Here is a 20,913-nt window from a genome sequence, read left to right as displayed (position 1 = left end):
AAAGTTCTCCAATTTTTTAATTCAATTTTTTTAATTCAAAAATTATAAAATTTCACTTCACGGTTATTACCACATAATATATGTCACATCATTAAAAAAATGACAATCAGCATGTTACATACACGTCTCTTAAACGATGTTTGTCCAATTTAACTATAGAGTTCTATTTGTTTTAATTTTTCATAATTAAATACCCTATTAAAAAATGAATAAGTAAGAAAACTATTTGATATTCTGACCTAAAGTAAAACCTCCAAGTCATTAAACCTAAATAAATTACGAAAAAAAGTTAGGATGAATGAGTGCACAGTTCTTTGAGCTCAAATCCATACAATAAAAGCAAAAGAACAAACTAAAACATTCTCAAAATTTGCCACTGGATTCAATTATATATATATATATATATATATATATATATATATATATATATATATATATATATATATATATATATAACTTGAGTATATTTAAGTCAATAAATAAATTATAAGTAATAATAAAAATTTATATTATTATATTTTAGTTAAACTATAAATTTATTCAATTTTATTATAAGTATATTTAGGTATAGATGAAAATAAAATAATTTGTAACAATATTGATAGTGGTTTCGCAAGAAAATTACTGTTAACTTGAACAAGAACTAATAACATAGAAGTTTATTTTATTTTTATTTAGTATTTTTCGAAAGTGTGTATAGAAATATTTACACATTAGACTCCATAATCTTTGTATTAAAATACGTTTAGACGGTATATATAAATTTAAATTTCAAGATATTTGTGTTTAGAAAGTAAACGAATGAATAAATACCAAAAATGTAAACAAATAAAAGATCCATGCAGTTCACTCCTCTCCTCTTACCATACGTTGTCGTATCCCCGTCAAACAGATCCTCCAATCTTTCCCACGGTCTCCGTTTTTCTTCTCCTTCAATTTCTTTCTCTCTTCACCGAGAGACCAATGGAGGACCTGTGGAAGCGCGCCAAGACCTTCGCCGAAGAAGCTGCGAAAAAGTCTCAAACTCTCACTCCTTCCTCTTCCAGGATCGCCGATCTCGTCTCCGAAACCGCCAAGAAATCCAAAGAACTCGCCGCCGAAGCCTCCAAGAAGGCCGACATCCTTAAATCTGCCGCCCTCCGCCAGGCCGACCAGATCAAGTCTTTCTCCGACACCATCGCTATCCCTCCGCAATTCGCCGCCATTGCCACCGCCGCTACCACCGCCTCCTCCTCACCGACCGCCCCGACGCCGGAGGACCTCGAGAAGTTCGGCGTTTCCGAAGACCTGAGATCCTTTGTCAGGGGCCTAACTTCCACCACCTTCCAGAACTTTCCTCTCAGTTTCGGTAATTTTAGAAACCAATTTGCGGATATCTGTCTTTTTTTTTAATGTTTTTGAACGGCTTGAGTGAGTGAGATTGAAAATGTAGATGAACCTGAGGTCTCTGATGTGGCCACTGTGGGATCCAATGTTCGGAAGGATCTCAATGAGTTTCAGGAGAAGCATGCCACTCTCGTTTTAACTACTGTTAAGGTAAATTCACTTGTTTTTTTTCAATTTTAAATACTTTTTCATATTGGATTCCTTATGTGGGGGAAATTGCATTTTATGCTCTTTGTTTTAGTGCACGTTTAGCGACAACATAAGCAGTGTATCTATTGTCTTCATTCATATTTGTTGGCTATTCCTTTTGAACTAAAAAGATGGACAGATGGGCAAGATAGAAGGCACCTCTTTTAATAATAGCGTGTTAATGTGATTGCTTTGTAGAGCTTCTAATTTCAGATGCTTGTTTGGGTAATATAGCAAAGCCAACCGAAAATGTACATTTTTTAAATAGTAGTTTGTCTTTGTGATTTCTTTATAATTCATCCCTCTGCACATGTTTACTTTAGAAAGGTGCTAAAGGCTGGTGTAAGTGTGAGTCTTGCAGTCTAAGCTTTGTTTTCCAGGAAAAAATAAGGATGCATGATTGAGAGGTGATTTTGGTGATTTCCCTGGTCATTTTGGTGATTACCTTTACATCATGTTTTTTTATTATTTATTTGTGGTTTAACAAACCATTTAATTTCTATACTTGTACAAACATTTTGTTCTGGTCCCTACGTATAAAAGTGCCCCAAAAAAATTGGTGGTTGTTTCGTCAACAGAATTTTGAAAATGAAGTTGGTTCCTCTGTGAACCTCTGTCAAAGGTAACTTTCAGCAAGGAAGCCTTACCTCCTGTTTGTTGTTTTTATTTTCTCTTATGCTAATCTTCCACTTTCTTTCTCTTCCCTTATCTTCTTCCTCTCTTTATTACAGAAGCAATCAAAACATTGATAAAGTTAAACTCATTATATCCTGTTATATATAAATCTCATAAATTGTCCATAAAAGTTCAAAGCCTGTGAAAATCTGCCATTGTATGCATATCTGACTACAATTGAATTTCAATATATCCAATATGTATGACAAAATATCGCCTTTCACAACAGTGTGTCAGAAACATCTTCGTTTTTAAATTTTTGGCTATTTAACAACCACAACCTTATTTGGCGATTTAACCAAACTGCCAAAACTTTTATAGCTGATTTACTTCATTAGTTTTAATTGTGCTAGTGGAAGGTAACACCAAAGTTAACAAAGTAATTTGACAATTGACAGATAAGACTCAAGCATAAGAAGGAATCTTGTGTAAGGACTAAACTATTAAGTTCCTAGGTACAGGGACTGCAACACGGTTTTTTCAAGTGTAAGGACACCAAAATATATGCTTAAACAGGGACTAAAATGTAGAGCTTTTATGTGTGGGGTGGGGACTGAGACCAAAAATATGTGCAACTGTAGGAACTAAATGGTTAATTGAGTCTTTATTTATTGATCTTTTACTAGTGTTAGGGATGAAAATGAGGCAAGACAAACATGGTTTAGCACAACTTGATAAGAATTGACTAAACTCAACTGGTAGATATGAACCTCTTTTATAGATCAAATATAATTCAAAATCACGATTGTCTTGATTCAAATCTTTAGCTTGGGTCATATTCATATTATAAAGTATTTTGACTTTTCTTAATATAAAGTTATGATTGTGATACATATTTCTTTTATTTATTCATACAGAAATATTATGAAATTAATTATAAAATTTTAATATATATGTGTGTGTGTGCATTTGCGTAGATCAAGTTCAACACATTTGGTTCATGAACCAAATTCAATGAATTATAGTCAAATTGTCTCTCAATCTAATTTTAAGGTAGTTTGGTTAATTGCTAGCTTTAGTAGTGGTGGCGGTGTTTTGCTGGCAAGCATCTATACATTTGGTCCCTACTAGTACTAATATAGGAAAACTTCGATCGTGTCCTTTTCCATGTTTCCATTTGATGATTAATTGAGCTTTACTTCTGTGATATTTCATTGTGATCAAGCTAATTCATTAAAAGAATCACCTTCCTCTTTATTTCCAATGTGTTATTAGTTACCATCAAGCAGTCATGCTATTATAATGCAAGGACTGAAGCATATGTGTTTGAACATGTTAGGTATCACAACTTGCTACTTTATTAATGTTTATGTATTTTAATTACAATATCGCAGGAAATTTCAAGATTGAGATATGAACTATGCCCACGCACCATGAAAGAAAGATACTTTTGGAGGATATATTTCACACTTGTCAATACTCATGTGGCTCCGTAAGTAACATTAATAATTCACACAGTATGTTAGATTTGTCAATTGAGATGGGGAAAATGTTCTATTTTTTTTTAAGTAACTTTGTTTACCTTCGCCGAGAGTTTCATTTGTCCTGAAAGAATAAATATTTACAAAAGTAAAGGAGTTAACAAAAATAAAATTAGATAATACACTGGTGATCAAAGGAAAATATTTTCTGTTGGTTTGTGTCATTATGTACTTTATATTTTAAATTTATTGTTATAAAACAATGTTAAAGTACTATAAATAAAAGGAAAGCGAAATAATGTGGTGGAACAACTTGTCATTGTAATGATTCAGATGTTGTAATAACTCTTATTTTATATGTAAATGCATATTGTGATTTTAAAATCAGGATTCTAGATACATAATATTATAAAAGTTATAGGATGGTTTCAATAAGGCAAATGATAATGGTGGCTTGTACGGATTCCCTGTATGTTTAAATAGATGCACAAGTTTCAAATCCGGTTGCTCATGTGTGTTCCAAATGATAAATATCCTAATGTATATAGGCTAGAGCTAACTAGATCAAGGCTTCTTTTTGATGCTACTAAATTTTATTTAGTAAAGGTAGTATTATACTCAAGGAAAAAGTGTGGGAAAAATAAGAAGAGTGTATTTGGGGAATGAGTAAGTTAATAAAGATGATTACCATCCAACACTGTAATTTTGGATAGCACACAGAGCAGCCCACCACAAAATTTTTATTGTAGGATGGCTATCATGGAAGTTTATAGATACAAGTTGAATAATTTATATTGCACAGATACAAATGGTAATAAATTGTTAAGATATAATAAAGAGAATCTAGAGTAGTTAATAATTAGTGGGATACCATGGAGCAGGCCCATAATATCTTAAATAACAGGATATTGAGTTAAAGTGGATGCATTCAGATTAGTAAATATGTGAGAAACCCTTGGAATACAGAGTGATATCCTTTTTTATCCTTCTTTTTAATCTGAAGGTGAGAATGAAGTAGTTCCATGATTTGTTCAAGTTCCCTTTTTTTTAATATCCCTAGAAATCAATTAGTTCAAGGAATAGTGGCATGCCCGTGTTTTGGTCCTTTTTCATTCCCATAATGGGTTCTTTTCAAGACCGGGGAAATATCACGCAAACAATACAAAATAGCCATCTCTTTTGTTCACCATTAGCTTCACATGGTTCAGCAATTGCTGCAATATTCACCTACAGCTTCCACTGCATTCATTCATGAGATTCATATCTTTCATCTCTCCAGAGCCTTGAAGCGTAAAATACTCATTTCAACTCTCTCTCTCTCTCTCTCTCTCTCTTTTTCTCTCTAATATTTCTTGTTCTGTTTATTTCTCCCATACTTTTCTCATATTCTCAAAAGCAGACTGAATCTGAAATAGTTTGGATATGAAAATCATCTAGCTCTTTTCTATATTTCTATCACTTTCATTTGATAAAAGAATAATGTTTTTCACAGGAAGGAAATTTCAAGAATTAAAATTTCAAGAATAATGTAATAAAACGAACAATATGCTAAGACATAAAAACGATTTAAGCTATTCCCAAGAATTTTAATATTATTAGAAAGTGAGTTTATGCCTAACTCATCCCCACAAAACCGGCTTGTAAGGTGAGGTTTGCACCTCACTTATATATTATCATTTGGCCTTATCTCTAGTCGATGTGAGACTTCCAACACACCCCCTTCACGCCGAGGTATAGACATCTCGTGCGTGATAGTAGAAATTGGGTGGTCCGATAGCGGCCCGATTGCGGGTGGAAGAGAAGAATAGAATGCCCACTTAGAACTCGCTAGGATAGGCTCTAACCATGGCTCTGATACCATATTAGAAAGTGAGTTTATGCCTAACTCATCCCCACAAAACCGGCTTGTAAGGTGAGGTTTGCACCTCATTTATATATTATAATTTGGCCTTATCTCTAGTCGATGTGGGACTTCCAACACACCCCCTTCACGCCGAGGTATAGACATCTCGTGCGTGATAGTAGAAATTGGGTGGTCCGATAACGGCCCGATTGCGGGTGGACGAGAAGAATAGAATGCCCACTTAGAACTCGCTAGGATAGGCTCTAACCTGGCTCTGATACAACATTAGAAAGTGAGTTTATGCCTAACTCATCCCCACAAAACCGGCTTGTAAGGTGAGGTTTGCACCTCATTTATATATTATAATTTGGCCTTATCTCTAGTCGATGTGGGACTTCCAACACACCCCCTTCACGTCGAGGTATAGACATCTCGTGCGTGATAGTAGAAATTGGGTGGTCCGATAACGGCCCGATTGCGGGTGGACGAGAAGAATAGAATGCCCACTTAGAACTCGCTAGGATAGGCTCTAACCTGGCTCTGATACAACATTAGAAAGTGAGTTTATGCCTAACTCATCCCCACAAAACCGGCTTGTAAGGTGAGGTTTGCACCTCATTTATATATTATAATTTGGCCTTATCTCTAGTCGATGTGGGACTTCCAACACACCCCCTTCACGCCGAGGTATAGACATCTCGTGCGTGATAGTAGAAATTGGGTGGTCCGATAATGGCCCGATTGCGGGTGGACGAGAAGAATAGAATGCCCACTTAGAACTTGCTAGGATAGGCTCTAACCTGGCTCTGATACCATATTAGAAAGTGAGTTTATGCCTAACTCATCCCCACAAAACCGGCTTGTAAGGTGAGGTTTGCACCTCACTTATATATTATCATTTGGCCTTATCTCTAGTCGATGTGGGACTTCCAACACACCCCCTTCACGCCGAGGTATAGACATCTCGTGCGTGATAGTAGAAATTGGGTGGTCCGATAGCGGCCCGATTGCGGGTGGAAGAGAAGAATAGAATGCCCACTTAGAACTCGCTAGGATAGGCTCTAACCATGGCTCTGATACCATATTAGAAAGTGAGTTTATGCCTAACTCATCCCCACAAAACCGGCTTGTAAGGTGAGGTTTGCACCTCACTTATATATTATCATTTGGCCTTATCTCTAGTCGATGTGGGACTTTCAACAAATATCAATTCCTGAGAATTTTAAATGCAATAATGCTGCTATAGTGGTCATCTTGCCTGTGTCAGAAAACACAATTTTGGCCCATTAAAGCCATCATTTTACTCTACTGGGGGGCAATCTTGAGGTTTTGCCCCCTTCCCTCTTCATTTATCTGAACCCTGTTTCTCCACCCTCCCACCACTCTTTGGAACATTTGTAAATACAGACTACCCTTCTCTTCAATGAAGACCCACTTTCTCCATGACATTTCCTGCATCTTCAGTCGCATCCAGGCTCAACCTGCATATCTATGGCACATTGTTCGGTGGTTTCTACACTGTTCACAACCTCTGGGTTCTATTATGATCTTGTCTGAGAGATCTTTGTTCTTCATTATTGTTTATTTTACAGCATCTCTTGTTTCTTTCCTATCTTCCATTATTGTGTTCAGATAGACAACCTTACCTATCTACTATAAATTTCTTTGTAGTGGTCATCCCACTATATGCTGTCTTGCTCTGGCAGTTTAGACATTATAGTCTTCTGAGATCCTAGATCTTAGAAGACTTTAGATATCCATAATCTGTTGGAGATTTTCTAGCTGAGAAACAGGATGGCAAGTAGTTTTGTTTTTTACTACTTAAACAAAAGCACTTGAAGCATGTGCTAAATTGTTGCTGGGAATCAAACAAACTACAACTGAGACCAATCTAGCTAAGTAATGCATATTATTTACTTCTCAAAAGCAACCTATTTTACAAGAATGTGATCCAATTACACAATATACTAGCACTACAGGTAGTGAAGAGGCCTAAGTAACTAGAGAGTGAGGAGCACAACACTTTTATGTGTCACACTTGACCATAGGGATGGCAAAGCGGACTTGCCTGTCCAGTTTTGGCCGCCCTGCATTTAGCCAGCAAAAAGCAGGTCAGGCAGGCCCCTCCGCATAAGAAATGTTAGCTAATTTTTTTGCCCCCCTTGCATAACATTTGACGTGGAGGGTTGTGAGTCAGCTCGCAAAAGGAATTATTTATTTTTTGTAATTTTCTCCCTCAATTATAACATGTAAAATATCAGAGTGCAGAATTTTAATAACCTTATTTTTATTTAATTAAATTAGTAAAAATAATACATTCTATAAGATTATTTTTTAAAATAAGTAATGTTCATAATTTTGTGATTTCTAATTTTTAAGTACAAATCTCTTAGAAATTTCATAGCAGTATAACTAAAACAACAATGGAAACTAACTTTCAAATAATTAAAGTTGTCGAATAGAACTGAGACTGATGAAAGACACTTCAAAAGCAAACTTACGTAATGGAAAAATTCTACAGAATACTCATATCAATATGGACACATCATAAGCTAGAGGCAAATTCACACAATGTGGGCTATGTGGGTTGGCCCATGTTGACCTGCATGGGGTGCGGGCTATGCAGAGCAGGCTTAAGCGGGTTAGTGGACCAAAATATTCAGCCCCACATTGCCATTCCTACTTGGCCAAAGCGTCAATAGCACCATATAATTGTTTTTGGAACAATGTTGTCTTATTTTCCCCTTACATGTTCATTTAAATTCTAGCGTATTACTTGTTTTCATGGAATTTAGGTCGTAGTTTTGTAACTTTTGACTCTTGGCTGAAATTAATTGAAACTGAGCTTTTAGCTCCTTCTAATGTTGGAGTTGCAGTAAATATAGACTTCAATCTTTATTCATGTATGAGGAAGCTTGGCTCAGAATGCTTCTATTGTGTTCGTGGAAGCAGATAAATCACTGTTGTAGAGGATAAGATTAATTCTAAAGTAAAGCTTTAAAAACCAGAAAGTGATGGTATTCTAATATTTTCCCGAATTTTTACTGCTCTTGTTGCTTTTTATGTTGAGTTATGTGTTTAATACATGAAGTAAGCCCCATTCAATAATTGTAATGTTACAATCAGGTATGAGAAGCAATATATGGAGGAGGTTCAGTTTAGAGCATTAGCAGAGAAGAATGACGATACTAAGGTGGAACAAGCTGCTGATACTGGAGGAACTGGAAAGGCAGAAGCATCAGGGAAGAATGTGAAGAGTAGGTCTTCTAAATCACCCTCCAATGAGCAAGACTTGGATACATTTCTTCTTGGAGATCTTGAAGACAGTGATGAAGGTCCAGGTATATTACTCAGTTTGTTCAGATTTTGTCACAGAAAGCATTCACTCGAGTGAAACATTTTAAAATTTTCATCCCGGATCAGGGTCTTAATTTTGCACATTTTGTCTGAGCTTATATGTGCTAATGTGCAAAAGCATGAACCATTCCACTGTCGATTATCATTTTCAAGATTCTTGAGAAATTGACTTCATTTTGAAATTTTTTGGTTGATTAATGAATAATTATGTCATGATCTTCTATGAACTTTTGCCATTCTGTCTACTTTCATAATTATTATCATTTCCATCTTTCAGATGATGGTGAGGGCAGTTTTGATGATGATTTTGACAAGATTGGCAATTCTGTAAGTGCTTTTACCTGGGTCGCCCTTGGTTTATGTTTTCCTTTTTCATTTAATATACTCTAGCTGCCTTAATATTGTTTGGGAACACAAACTGAACATTCCCCATGTCTATGAGAATAAATTACAAAATAAATAAGAATAATTTGATTTGGAATATTTAGTTTGAAAATGATTTTGCTTATTAGTAAATAGAAGAGCCAATGAGATTAAGAAAATGCGGGAAACTAGGCACCAAGTGCACACACTCGTGTTGTAGTTTAAATAAAATAATAAAATTGTAAGATTATAATTGCATAATTGTCCTCTCTTGGCATTGCTGGAAATTTTTTAGTGCATGCGGCTTTTCTTGATAAGATGATTTTGATTTATTATGTTATAAACCTTCAGGATGTTGAAGATGAGAAGCATGCGAAGAAAACTGCTGAAACAATTTAAGATTTTAGAGACTGAAATAAAAGTGAACTTTGCTGCTGGCAACTACCCTGAGATATCAGCGAATCGTGAAGGCAAATGATTGTAGCAGCCTGGAATTATGGAATGGAGGCTGTAGATGTAGGTTTGGTGAATGAACTGGTCGGGAAAAAAAGTGAAGTAATTCGTCATTATTTATTTATTTACCATAATACCCTTTACAGTGGCAGATTAATTCTGGACAAAGTTGAGACCTGTTGCCTTGTACAGTTAACCTTGTTCGTTACTGAAGTGTTTCTATTTGTTGTTACTTTTAGTATATAACGTGAGCATATTGATTTTAGGGCTTAGTACGTGGTTGGCATTGTGATTAGGGTAAAAGGGGGTGTTCTATTTATAAAATGTTTCTGAACTATTCGAACATATTGTTTCTTTTTCATTCACTGAAAGTATAATATCTCATTTTTGTTTACCTTTGGTCACCTCAACCCAACTCTTGCAATCAACACTCACTCTCATCACTGCACTCTGTCCACTGCCTGTGTAGTTAAAAATGTGCACAAGTTGTTTGATTTTTGATTAGGACAAAATATTATTTATATTATATCCTATTAGATTTTTTTAACGGTCAGATTGAATCAAACTAATTTAATTAAGATTTGTTGATCTGGTTATCAAGTTAAGTCAAGAAATATTATATTTTGAAAAAATCGTTACTGATTTAGGTTTAGGGCGATGTCCACCCACTAATGACAAGATTGGCTGGAGGGAGAGGTATTTTCGGCTAAAGATAAATTCTTCTTTATTGAGTTCCAGGCTTAAAGCTGAATTAGCAATTGGGATTGGGATTCAGACAACTGATAGAAATAGAATAAGGATAACCTTGAAATGAGTCCTAGCTTGAAAAAGGATTTCAAAGAGAGGTTGGATTATGCCTCTCTTTCGTATTTTCTCTTTTTCTACTGGTTCTCAGGTTATTGCAAATTTAAAAGTTTCTTTGTTTTCCAACAGTTTTGAATTTGATTTTCAGTTAGAGGCGTTTCAAACTCTAGTTTGGAGAACAAACTTACCTTTTGACACCAAATTTGAAGGGATACTCCAAGTTTTGTCCAAGGTGCGTGTCTCTTACACCAGAGGGCAAAGATATAAGAGTGAATTTGCATCCCTAGACCTATGTTGAATATTTGCATCCCTAGAGCCGCTTTAGTAATTCATATGCTTTGCTTAGCTGTAGATTATATCATGAAATAAATCCGAATATTCAATGATTATGCCTACTAAGGATCTATATAACAATGTATTATGCACCTTCTTGATATGACAAGCAACTTCTGCTCAGCAAATTGACAAACAACTTATGCTCATATTGTGCAAATCGTTTAGACATCATCTGCTTCATCTCACACTTATTCTCCTAATCATTTTTATCATAGTGGTTATGTTCATCGTGGCAAAGCCAATTATTGTTGTCAAGGTAGCCGTACTGGATGGGGTTCTATTCAATATCAAGTTTGCAAACAAGAATGGCCATACTCTGTCACACTACTATCACCACTCTGATCCAAATTATACTGGTCAATTTTATGTCAGTCATCCGACGCCAATCCTGCCCCATATTACAATCTACCTGTGATATCTGAATCACCGTCCCAGCCGCAACCTTCAAATCCACCGGGCCAACCACAATTTTATATGATAGCAACTTCAAATTCTTCACCTCCCATTCATGCCCATCTATCTGATCCTGCCCAACAATCTCAGAATTGATTCATAGATTTAGGAGCTTCACATCATATTAATTATGATCCTAATATTCTTGTGGAAGTCGTTCCTACTCTAGGAGATGCTAATGTGTTTCTAGGGAATGGACAACATTTGCTTCTATAATTCTCTGGTTCTGCCACTTTTTCCTCTCATACTAATCCTCGTGTTACCCTTTATCTGAAAAATCTTTTACATGTTCCCTCCATAAATAAAAATCTTGTCAGCGTTAGCAAATTTGCAAATGATAACCATGTATATTTTTGAATTTCACTCCTCTATTTATTTTGTCAAGTCACAAATTGATCACTCTGTTCTTATCATGGGATATTTTGCTCTAGATGGTTTATACCAGTTTGCTTCTCTTTCACTGCATCCTTCGCCCAGATTTTCTCACTGTTATCTGTCCCAATACTCCTCCACTGTTAATTCTAGCACTCACCAATCCTCATCATCCACTCCTACATCATCTCACCCCGTTACTTTATATTCTCCATGGCACCATAGACTAAGTCATCCTTCTACTGTTTTACACACTGTCCTAAATGCTGTAATCTCTCTCTAGTATATAAAACACCTGTTGACTTTTGTGTCGCATGCTGTATGGGAGAATCTCATCAACTTGGCTCTCATCCTTCTTTAACCCTTTATACTCATCCTCTTCAACTTATTTTTTATATCTTTGGTAACCATCCCCCATTCAATCATCCCTGGGATATATTATATTTCCTTTGTTGATGCTTATAGTAAATATACCTGGATTTATTTTCTCAAGCACAAACCTGATACATTACAAATGTTCAAACAATTTAAAACACTTGTTGAACTCCAGGTAAACCATAAAATTAAAGAAGTTCAAATAGATTGGTTAGTTTCTCCAATCTATTGGGATTCATCATAGACTAATTTGTCCACACACTCAAAATCAAAATGGTGTTGTTGAACTTAAGCATCGTCATATTGTTGAAATGGGTCTTACTCTTCTTTCTCGCGCTTCTCTTCCTCTAAAATTTTGGGACCATGCTTTTCACACTGTTGTTTATCTCATTAACAAACATCCCACTGCTGTTGTGCCTCACCCTGTGCCTTACTCCACAACTTTTCAAAAAGAACCTAACTATACCTTTTTGCGTGCGTTTGGTTGTGCATGTTACCCTCATACCCGTCCCAATAACCATCACAAACTTGAATATCATTCCATTGCCTGCACCTTTTTGGGTTATTCTTCTTGTCATTAAGGTTACAAATGTTTGAATTCAAATGATGACCTATTTATTTCAAAGATGTTTTATTTGATGAATATACTTTTTCCTTTACCACCATATCTAAATTTTCCCCATTACCCGCTTCACATTCTCGAACTCTTCCTCTTCGCATCCTTCCATCTTATGTTCAATCACCCATTCATCATGCTACTCATGAGTCCAAATCTACTTTTCCATCTGTTGAATCACATCCTGTTTCTCCTCCACCTACACACTGTCTTGACTATACCTCCACTGAATTACCAATCAATGATCCAGCCATTGACTTACCTCTTCTTCCTTCCACAAGTGGACCTCTTGCTCCCATGGTTCCTTCCACTTCCCAATCCAGTCACCCAAAGCAAACTAGATCCAAGTCTCGCATTGTCAAACCGCGACTCTATCCCTCCCTTCTTCTCACTACTACTAAACCACAACTATTAAACAAGCCTGGTCATTCCCTCTTTGACGAAAGGCGATGCAACATGAAGTGCCACATCACATCTTTAAGTTTTGCACCAAATATACATCTTCTGAGCAAGCCATCGGTGCCTACTTTGAAGAGGTAGGGTCGTCCCAAATGAATTGTTTGGCAAGTTTGAACAACCTCTTCTTTTGATGCCAAGTGTGTTCTTCATCATCCCAGTGGCCTTGAGATTGGCAAAGTCAACAAACCAAGGTTTGATTTGGACTGCAAATAATTTCTCATCTGGGAATTCTTCCATAATTTCATCCTCCTAATTGATGGGTTCTTCATTGGTTAGTCTAATAAGATGGTCAGCTACAAGATTTTCACTTCCCTTTTTGTCGTTGATGGTAAGATCAAATTCTTGTAGTAGTAGGATCAATACAGGGAAACACTAGAGGGGGTTGAATAATGTTTTAAAACTTTTCGCAAAAACAACTTTTAATAACTATTACAAGTGTTAGTTAAACTGTAATAGTTGTTAAACGCTTGTGTTTTCAACCAAGTGTTTAGGAAAACATTTTAAATAGGAAAAACAATAATACAAGTATTTTATACTAGTTCACTTAATCTTGAGTCTCCCTTAAGAACTCTTAAGGGGTTTCACTAATCTTATCCAAGATTATAAACCACTCCTTATATACACCAAGTATTCTCAACCACTCTTGGTTCCGAAGTATTATAAATCACTCTTGGTTTCCTTAGTCAATCTTGACTAGTCCAAGTTCAAACACTCATGGTATAAACCTTAGACAACCGTCTAGAACGTTTAACTCTCTTAAACTAAATGATACAAGTGTTTTAATTCTCTTCAAAATATCCAAACACAATCAGTTTTTTATTACAAGTACAAATTTTGATAAATTTCAATGAGAGGATAAATACGATACAATGAAATATGAGAACTTGTGAAGTTATTTCTTTTGTTCTATGAACAGGCATAGATGATATAAGCTTAATGAGAGAATAATAGTGGAACGATACAATGATAGCAAAAGTTCTTGTATTTTCTTGTGTGAGTCCTCCTTATATAACTTTCTTTGAGATCACCATTACTCAGAGAGAGTTGACATTCTTGAGAGTTGGTGGCTTCTCGTACGAAGATATGTACTTTTCTACACCTTGAGAACAGTGACACTACTTTTGCACTAAGCTTGTATGACTATGGTAGGACATAAAGGTTTAGGAAACATTCCAGGAATGTCTTCTTATTTCACAATATCTTTTTAATCCATGTGGAGTGCTTTTGAGTAGATCTTGGTATTGTCAATATCCACATAGATAAAAAGAGGAAAATAAGAGAAGACAAAGTATAATACGTTCATGCATTTAATGATCTATACGTTGGTAGAGTGTTGAAATGTGATTCGTAAAATAAGTGTTTAGTGCAAGTTTGAGCTTTTTAAAAGTAATGACAATTGATAAAATATACATCATTTATTGCTTCTTTCTCTTGATGCGTTTTTGTCAAATATTGTTTAACCTTTTATAATTGACACGTCAAGGTATGTTTGATAAGCATTTAATAGGAATGGATTTTATCTGGACAAGATATTTCGTTAAATGTTATTTTTTAAATTTCAAAACTCAAAATGCTAGATAGTCTATTCTCTTGAGACAATCTTGTCTTAACAAATGCACAAAACAAATAGCATTCTTCTATAGAAAACACTCCAAAGAAACAAGTGAATATATCATCTTAAAATGTGAAAAGCACAAATAAAGAGGATATCTTGGCCTTGTAAGACATAACATATCTTATACTAGTATGTCACTTTATAAACCATAAACAAGTCTATGTCAGTAGGATATTAAAGTGTCACAAACTTTTTAAGTATTAGAAGTATTATGCCATTAAATGATCTTAAATCAGTTGAGTTAAAGCCTGATTATTATCACATCTTTATGCAACGACTTTTATATATGCCAAGGTTATTGATCAGAAGTTATTGGATCATTTGGAAAATGAGAATGTAATCATATTATGCCAATTAGAGTTTTTTATTTTCTTTTTTAATCCTTCACTTTTTGATATTGTCCATCTAGTTAGAGAGATTAGGTTGTGTGGCCGTGTTTGAGATTAATATATATACCCGTTAAGTGATGCGTGAAGATTTTGAAAGGATTTTAAGTTGATTAGTAAAATTTTCTGGAAGAATTACTTTTAATGGCGTAGAGGTGTAAACCAAAACTTAGCTTTCTGATTTAGGTTGGGAGAAGGAAGGAAAGACAACAATGAGTGTGCAAACCAAGATGTTGGTAGGTCTGCAAAACAAGCCTTGTTATCTTTCGGAACGATTTTGTTTCTGGCTTAATGGACATGACTTTTACTCTATTTAGTTATTGTCTGTTGTTGAATATATTTATAATGTATTTTTTCCCTACAGTTGTAATTGTTTTTGGATGATTATCTAGTATTTATTTACATAGTAAAATACAATATAAATATCTTTTATATTATTTTCCTTTTCTATATGATTATATGGATTTGATATCTCTTGCATTACAATTTATGCATTTGCTCTTTTCTTTGTTTAAAAAACAATATTTTATTAAACTAAATTTTTCTTAATTTGTATGCAACTTTTTTAAGTATTTAATGTCTATTCATTATCATTATAAAAAAAACTGTACAGTCAGTAAATCAGAATGAATAAAACAATAGATCCTTAATATGCATGATTAAATAACAATAAAAAATTTTAATATTTTAATTCACACATTATTTTCTCAACATACTAAAATTTAATTAAGAGTTAAATATATTTTTAGTTCTTTAACTTAAACATAAAATTAAAATTCATCCATCTCAATTTTTGTTATAATTTAATATTCAAATTTTAAAAATAAATAGATATTGTCAATAAAATTAAATTATTTAATTTTTTACTATAATAATTTTGTATTAACATTTGAATTCTTTACTACATTTAATATATTCAAATATCGTACTAGAACATTGTATAACATAAAAAAAATAATGTTATTAATTAAAAGAATTATATTTATTTATTTTTAAGTTAAGAAATAAAATATATTTAAATTTAGATGTAGATAAACTTCAATAAATTTAAGAATTAAAAATAGTCTGTATTATATGTATGAGGTCATAAATTTTAACAATGGTAAAGAAAAATTTTCCAAACTAAACAATTAAAATGGATATGAAAGTAATCGTTGTTGCACAGTTTGAGATCATGTATAGCCTTTGAATTTATTTATTTTTTTCCAACTTGTGTTTTCCCCAATCATTTGGTATGGAATTTTGGGTTGTCCTTGAGTGCATGAAGATCAGCATAGTATTGGGCTATCCACCTTTTTATTATCTTCATCTCTTCCTTTCGTTGTTTTACCAACCATTCTGGATCACTTTGATTTGCCCGCAAAAGATCCAGACAATGAGATCCTAAACAAAGAATTAATGTTATCATTTGATATTTTTTCATAGAAAACAGTTAAAAATATTAGGTTCACCTTAAATATGTCATAAGAAATAATAGAATAGTTTTGGAACCATCATATGGATACTAAAGTTGTACTTACTAAAATTATTTGCATAAATATTATTTTATTTTCTTTAAATTAGTACTCTTAGGAAAAATGTACTTAAGAATATATTAAATCGATGAGATGTATAAGTATACATCTCAAGAAAAATAAAAACTCGAGGATAAAAATTCAAAAACCTAATCTTAAACTAAATTTTAGAGAGACTACCTTTTTCAAGAAAGTCTTGACTAAGAAGGAATTAAAAAAAATGATAAAATATTATTAAGCAGAAGCGATTGAAAAATAATTATAATGACATTTACTAGAAGAAGAATGTGACACAAATTGATTTTACTTGAACAAATTCAACACAAATTGTAAGAGTTGTGGAAGTTTTTCTAGTTTGAACGCACGGTCATTTTGTAAAGTAAGAATTCATTTGTAAAACACACTTATAAAACAGGTACCTAATACAAAGTTCAACAACAAAATGAATCCCTTTCCAGACTTTTCAAGTCTGTTATCCCATCAAAAATTTATTTTCTAATTAAGTCATAATTCTAAGATAGATTAAATCACTTTGAAAACTAGTTTATAATTGAAAACTGTGCCTGGTTTATGTTGTCTTAGGTTTAATCGCATATGAAACATTCTTGTTAGCTAGCTAATGCTAGTGACATCCAAGAAAATGTTTTTGTACATTAGTGCATTATAATTGTTCTTAGTGGTATCACATTGAATGTGACATATAATTTAGAAAAAGTATACAATTACCAAAATGTGGTTATAAAATAATCAGAAAACTACATATATTATAAAAAAAAATGGACCATTTAGTAAAATATAGTTAGAAAGAGATTACCAAGGTAACATACCATTAACTGTATGAACGGCAACAATGCTGTCTGATATGTTTTCCAGAACCCTGAAATATTTAGATGATTCATACATAGCTATTCTAAAATATTGTCCAAAAGCATATTACGAAGATACAAGAAATTCTTTTGTTTTTTTTCTTCTTTTTTTACTTGAAACAAGAAATTCAAAAAAGAACATTCTATATAGTTTATTTCTATATATTATTTCTCATTTCACTGATATTTTGGGACCAATTTGAAAAGCTTTTCAATATTCAATAATACTTATTATGCTTTCTATTACTTAATGATTTCTTAAGTACTTTTTGTTTTCTATTTTACAAGATTATGTTTTATCTTCTCATGGATAATATTCCATTCACTCCATCATAGTATATATTTTTTTAGACATTATTTAAGAAAAATGGTAATAGTTTAAGAAAAATGATAATAGTTTAAGAAAAATAATTGATGGTTTATTTCGAGAAATGTCAAAACATTAAGAAATTTGAAGTTTATTTGTATTTCCATCTATTGACATTGGAATAGTAAAATGTTTAGAGTAAGTTAATTTTTTGAAAGAAGTTTGCTTAGTAAATTTTGTACATGGTTTAGTTTGACTTACATATTTTTTTTTTCCTTTTTGATAATATTTACATAATTTAGATGAGATGTCAAAATACATGTTTTAAAAAAATTGTAAAACACTTTTTCCATTTTTTTTTCTGCTCTAAACAAATTGTACTATAAATTTTTAATTTTTATTAAGTTTTGTATTTTAGGTTACTTACCCTCCAATACTATATGGGTCCTTTAACCCATTGGAGAAAATAATGTTGCTTCCAAATCTTCCAAGTACCAATTTAATATTCTGCATTAGCAACACTAAATTAGAGTTTCAGAATTTAAATACAATATAGATAGAGTATTATTGTGAACACAATTGAAGACAAATTTCTTATAAAAGATATTATATTTATAATTTGGTTGAATGAATTTGTTTAGAAGGAAGAAAAATAACATATTGATAATTAAATAAAGGAAAGAGTAATTACATGGGCAGCATAGTATGTAGTGATCCAATGAGGACGAGGTGAAACACCAAAAGTTGTCTTGCAGCCTTCCACATACCTCTTTAGGTTGAAAGGATTAGGTTCAAACATTGTATCATTTCCTATGCCGATGGGTATTACCATTTCACTACATGTCTGAATCAAACATTGTATCATTTATACAATTTATTTTTACCCAAAAATTATTAGAATGTCTCATCAGACATAATGAAAAATGATTTAAAACAAAAAAAAAGTAAGGTAGCCAGTGGACAACTAAAATTAACAAACTTGAACCATATTTAATTTTTTCACTTTTCTTAGGGCATGTCATTTATAGTGTTTCTGTTGGAATGTCATGTCCATCACAATGAGATAACAAATTTCATTGAAAAATTTAAGGCTTTCACCAAATTGTGTCACCCAAGTATAAGCAAATTAAGGAAAATGCTAAAAGCTTAAACTTGTAAATGCAATTAATTCATAATTACCTGCCATCTCCATCCCACAGTTGTCTCAGATTCATTAGTTGGGCCATTAACTGTGCATGTGGTGTTTCCTTTGAGAGCCACAACACCTGCATATATCTTACTTAGGATATCACTCCCAAGAGAAGCTCCATCAATGCCACCACAAATCACATTAACTGGATATTTTGGAGGTTCATTATATTGAGCTCCATAACCATACATCAACCTTAAGAAGTTTATCAATTCATCAGGTTGCTTTAATAAACTGCAAAATGTGACACTCACTCAGTAATCACATATAAAGCTTAACACCATACTATTGCATTACAATCAGTTTTAGATCGATTTCATCCCTTAATAAAGAATGTCAACATCTGATGATCTGTAACTTGCTACTTTTTAGAGATTTTGTTGAAAATAAAAACTCAGTGAAAAGTAGTATAATTTTTCATATGAATTAGACTCCGATCACAATTATCCAATCCCTATTTGAGGAATTCTTTCTAAAGATCCATCATATTTCTTAGAAATAAAAGGGAGAGAGAAGATGGTGTTCATACTGGCAAGTGTTGAATCTCTTGCTGAGAGTGACCAAACCATTTGGTTGAGAAGCTACTCTGTGAATTTCACTCCAAGATTGCAGTATAGTTTTGTAACATGTCTCACTAGCTTCCTGCATATAATTTCTTCATCAAAATAAGCATTTCATGAAAAGTAAGTAAAATAAATATATGAAAAAAGTATCAAATGATGGTGAATTACTCGATAATCCCTGGTGACAACAGAGTAGTAACCATTTTGTGGCGTGATGTTATCAAAGTATAGGATTGGTGCTGATGAGGCCAAAGCACCAATTGCCAGGTGGGGATATTTCAGCCTAAACCACGAGGCAAGCACTGCATAAAACAAACCTATTTCCACATCAATAAATCATTTATAAAATCATTTTTATTATGATCTAATCAGATTCTGTTTATGTACATTAAGTTTGCTGATTTTTATGATGATAACATCTTAAATGTTATATCAGTAATCATTTCTGATTAGTTGACTGTGTAAAACTCTTTACAGTGTATGAAAGTCGAACTCAACTAATGAGTACAAATTTGAAACACCATGAAGGAATGCTGATAACTAACTTCCACCATATGATCCTCCAATTACAATCACAGGGGAATTTTGGGCATGTAATGTGTTCTTGATATGTTTGAGCACTGCTGCATAATCTGCCAAGGCTTGAGCTGAGTTGAAATACCCAATAGTGCTTGCATTTTTCAATGCTTCTTCCCTGGATCCAAATGGCACTGATTTCCCATAGTAGCGGTGCTACAAGAATCCAATTGAAGATTTAATCATTAGAACCAGAAAATCAAGAAAAAGTGAAAAGAAAGAGTTATGTATATACAAATTACCTCTATGTATATCAAGAGGGCATTGCAGGAAGCAGCATTATCAGTTAAAAATCCTATGCTGTTAGGGAAGTTATCTATGGGTGCTTCAGCACCAAGGTATGCAAATATGGGGGCACTAGAATTGGCACCACCCCAGTACTTGAAATTTATAAGGTATCTTTGTGGGAATGTTGTGTAGCTTTCTGGGTTATAGTTGAAGTGATCCAAAGTCTGTTTGAAGAAAAATGATTTGATTTCTTCTGCATCAACCGCAAGTGGGTGATGGTGTAGTGATGCTTCCCATTCAGGAATTGGACTCATCCTTGGAATTGTTGTCCAAGATTGTGTTGCAGAGAAGGAAGGTGAGTGTGTGAGAAATATCAAAAGAAGAAACAACAAGGAGTGGTGTTTCATTTCAGCAAAGGAGAAAAACAAGAGTATGCCTTTGAGGTTAATTGGTTTCTTTCACAGAAAATATATGAATTCAAAACGTTCATATATATCATATAATCTTTAGCGCGTGATCCTCAGTGCTTAAACAAAATTAAGATAAATTATACATTATTAATTCCTA

General features: G+C 33.4%; 2 protein-coding genes and 1 long non-coding RNA gene across 3 annotated transcripts; 2 read left to right on the top strand and 1 right to left on the bottom strand.

Moving 5' to 3' along the window:
* The first annotated feature begins 829 nt into the window (after window positions 1-829).
* On the top strand, window positions 830-10,081 carry LOC108334627 (uncharacterized). The gene is made up of 6 exons (XM_017570513.2): window positions 830-1,348; window positions 1,433-1,536; window positions 3,585-3,682; window positions 8,641-8,855; window positions 9,149-9,198; window positions 9,586-10,081. Exons 1-6 carry the CDS (start codon window positions 964-966, stop codon window positions 9,631-9,633), a joined length of 900 nt encoding a protein of 299 aa, XP_017426002.1. The 5' UTR covers window positions 830-963; the 3' UTR covers window positions 9,634-10,081.
* Window positions 10,082-10,389: 308 nt separating this feature from the next.
* LOC128194358 (uncharacterized) lies at window positions 10,390-15,481 on the top strand. The gene is made up of 3 exons (XR_008245801.1): window positions 10,390-10,532; window positions 10,640-10,723; window positions 15,290-15,481. It is a non-coding gene; the product is annotated as an uncharacterized LOC128194358 (long non-coding RNA).
* A 704-nt stretch (window positions 15,482-16,185) lies between these two features.
* LOC108335478 (uncharacterized) lies at window positions 16,186-20,660 on the bottom strand. Its single transcript, XM_017571498.2, has 9 exons — window positions 20,361-20,660; window positions 20,088-20,274; window positions 19,711-19,844; window positions 19,509-19,621; window positions 18,970-19,213; window positions 18,482-18,634; window positions 18,218-18,297; window positions 17,445-17,494; window positions 16,186-16,486 (listed from the first exon to the last, which is right to left on the bottom strand). Exons 1-9 carry the CDS (start codon window positions 20,658-20,660, stop codon window positions 16,329-16,331), a joined length of 1,419 nt encoding a protein of 472 aa, XP_017426987.2. The 3' UTR covers window positions 16,186-16,328.
* Window positions 20,661-20,913: the final 253 nt, after the last annotated feature.

Source organism: Vigna angularis, chromosome 10 (assembly GCF_016808095.1).
Source record: "Vigna angularis cultivar LongXiaoDou No.4 chromosome 10, ASM1680809v1, whole genome shotgun sequence".
NCBI lineage: Eukaryota > Viridiplantae > Streptophyta > Magnoliopsida > Fabales > Fabaceae > Vigna > Vigna angularis.
The sequence above is the reverse complement of the archived record's forward strand: the minus strand, read 5'-3'. Positions and strand labels throughout refer to the sequence as shown.

Bases quoted from the DNA above. Each gene is read 5' to 3' on its own strand.
- LOC108334627 (XM_017570513.2), top strand. From the start codon at position 964: ATGGAGGACCTGTGGAAGCGCGCCAAGACCTTCGCCGAAGAAGCTGCG. The intron at 3,683-8,640 runs GTAAGTAACATT...TGTTACAATCAG, and splicing joins GTCAATACTCATGTGGCTCC to GTATGAGAAGCAATATATGG. The intron at 8,856-9,148 runs GTATATTACTCA...TCCATCTTTCAG, and splicing joins AGACAGTGATGAAGGTCCAG to ATGATGGTGAGGGCAGTTTT.
- LOC108335478 (XM_017571498.2), bottom strand. From the start codon at position 20,660: ATGAGTCCAATTCCTGAATGGGAAGCATCACTACACCATCACCCACTT. The intron at 19,845-20,087 runs GTTAGTTATCAG...TGTTTTATGCAG, and splicing joins TGGAGGATCATATGGTGGAA to TGCTTGCCTCGTGGTTTAGG. The intron at 18,298-18,481 runs GTAATTACTCTT...TTGCTAATGCAG, and splicing joins CTACATACTATGCTGCCCAT to AATATTAAATTGGTACTTGG.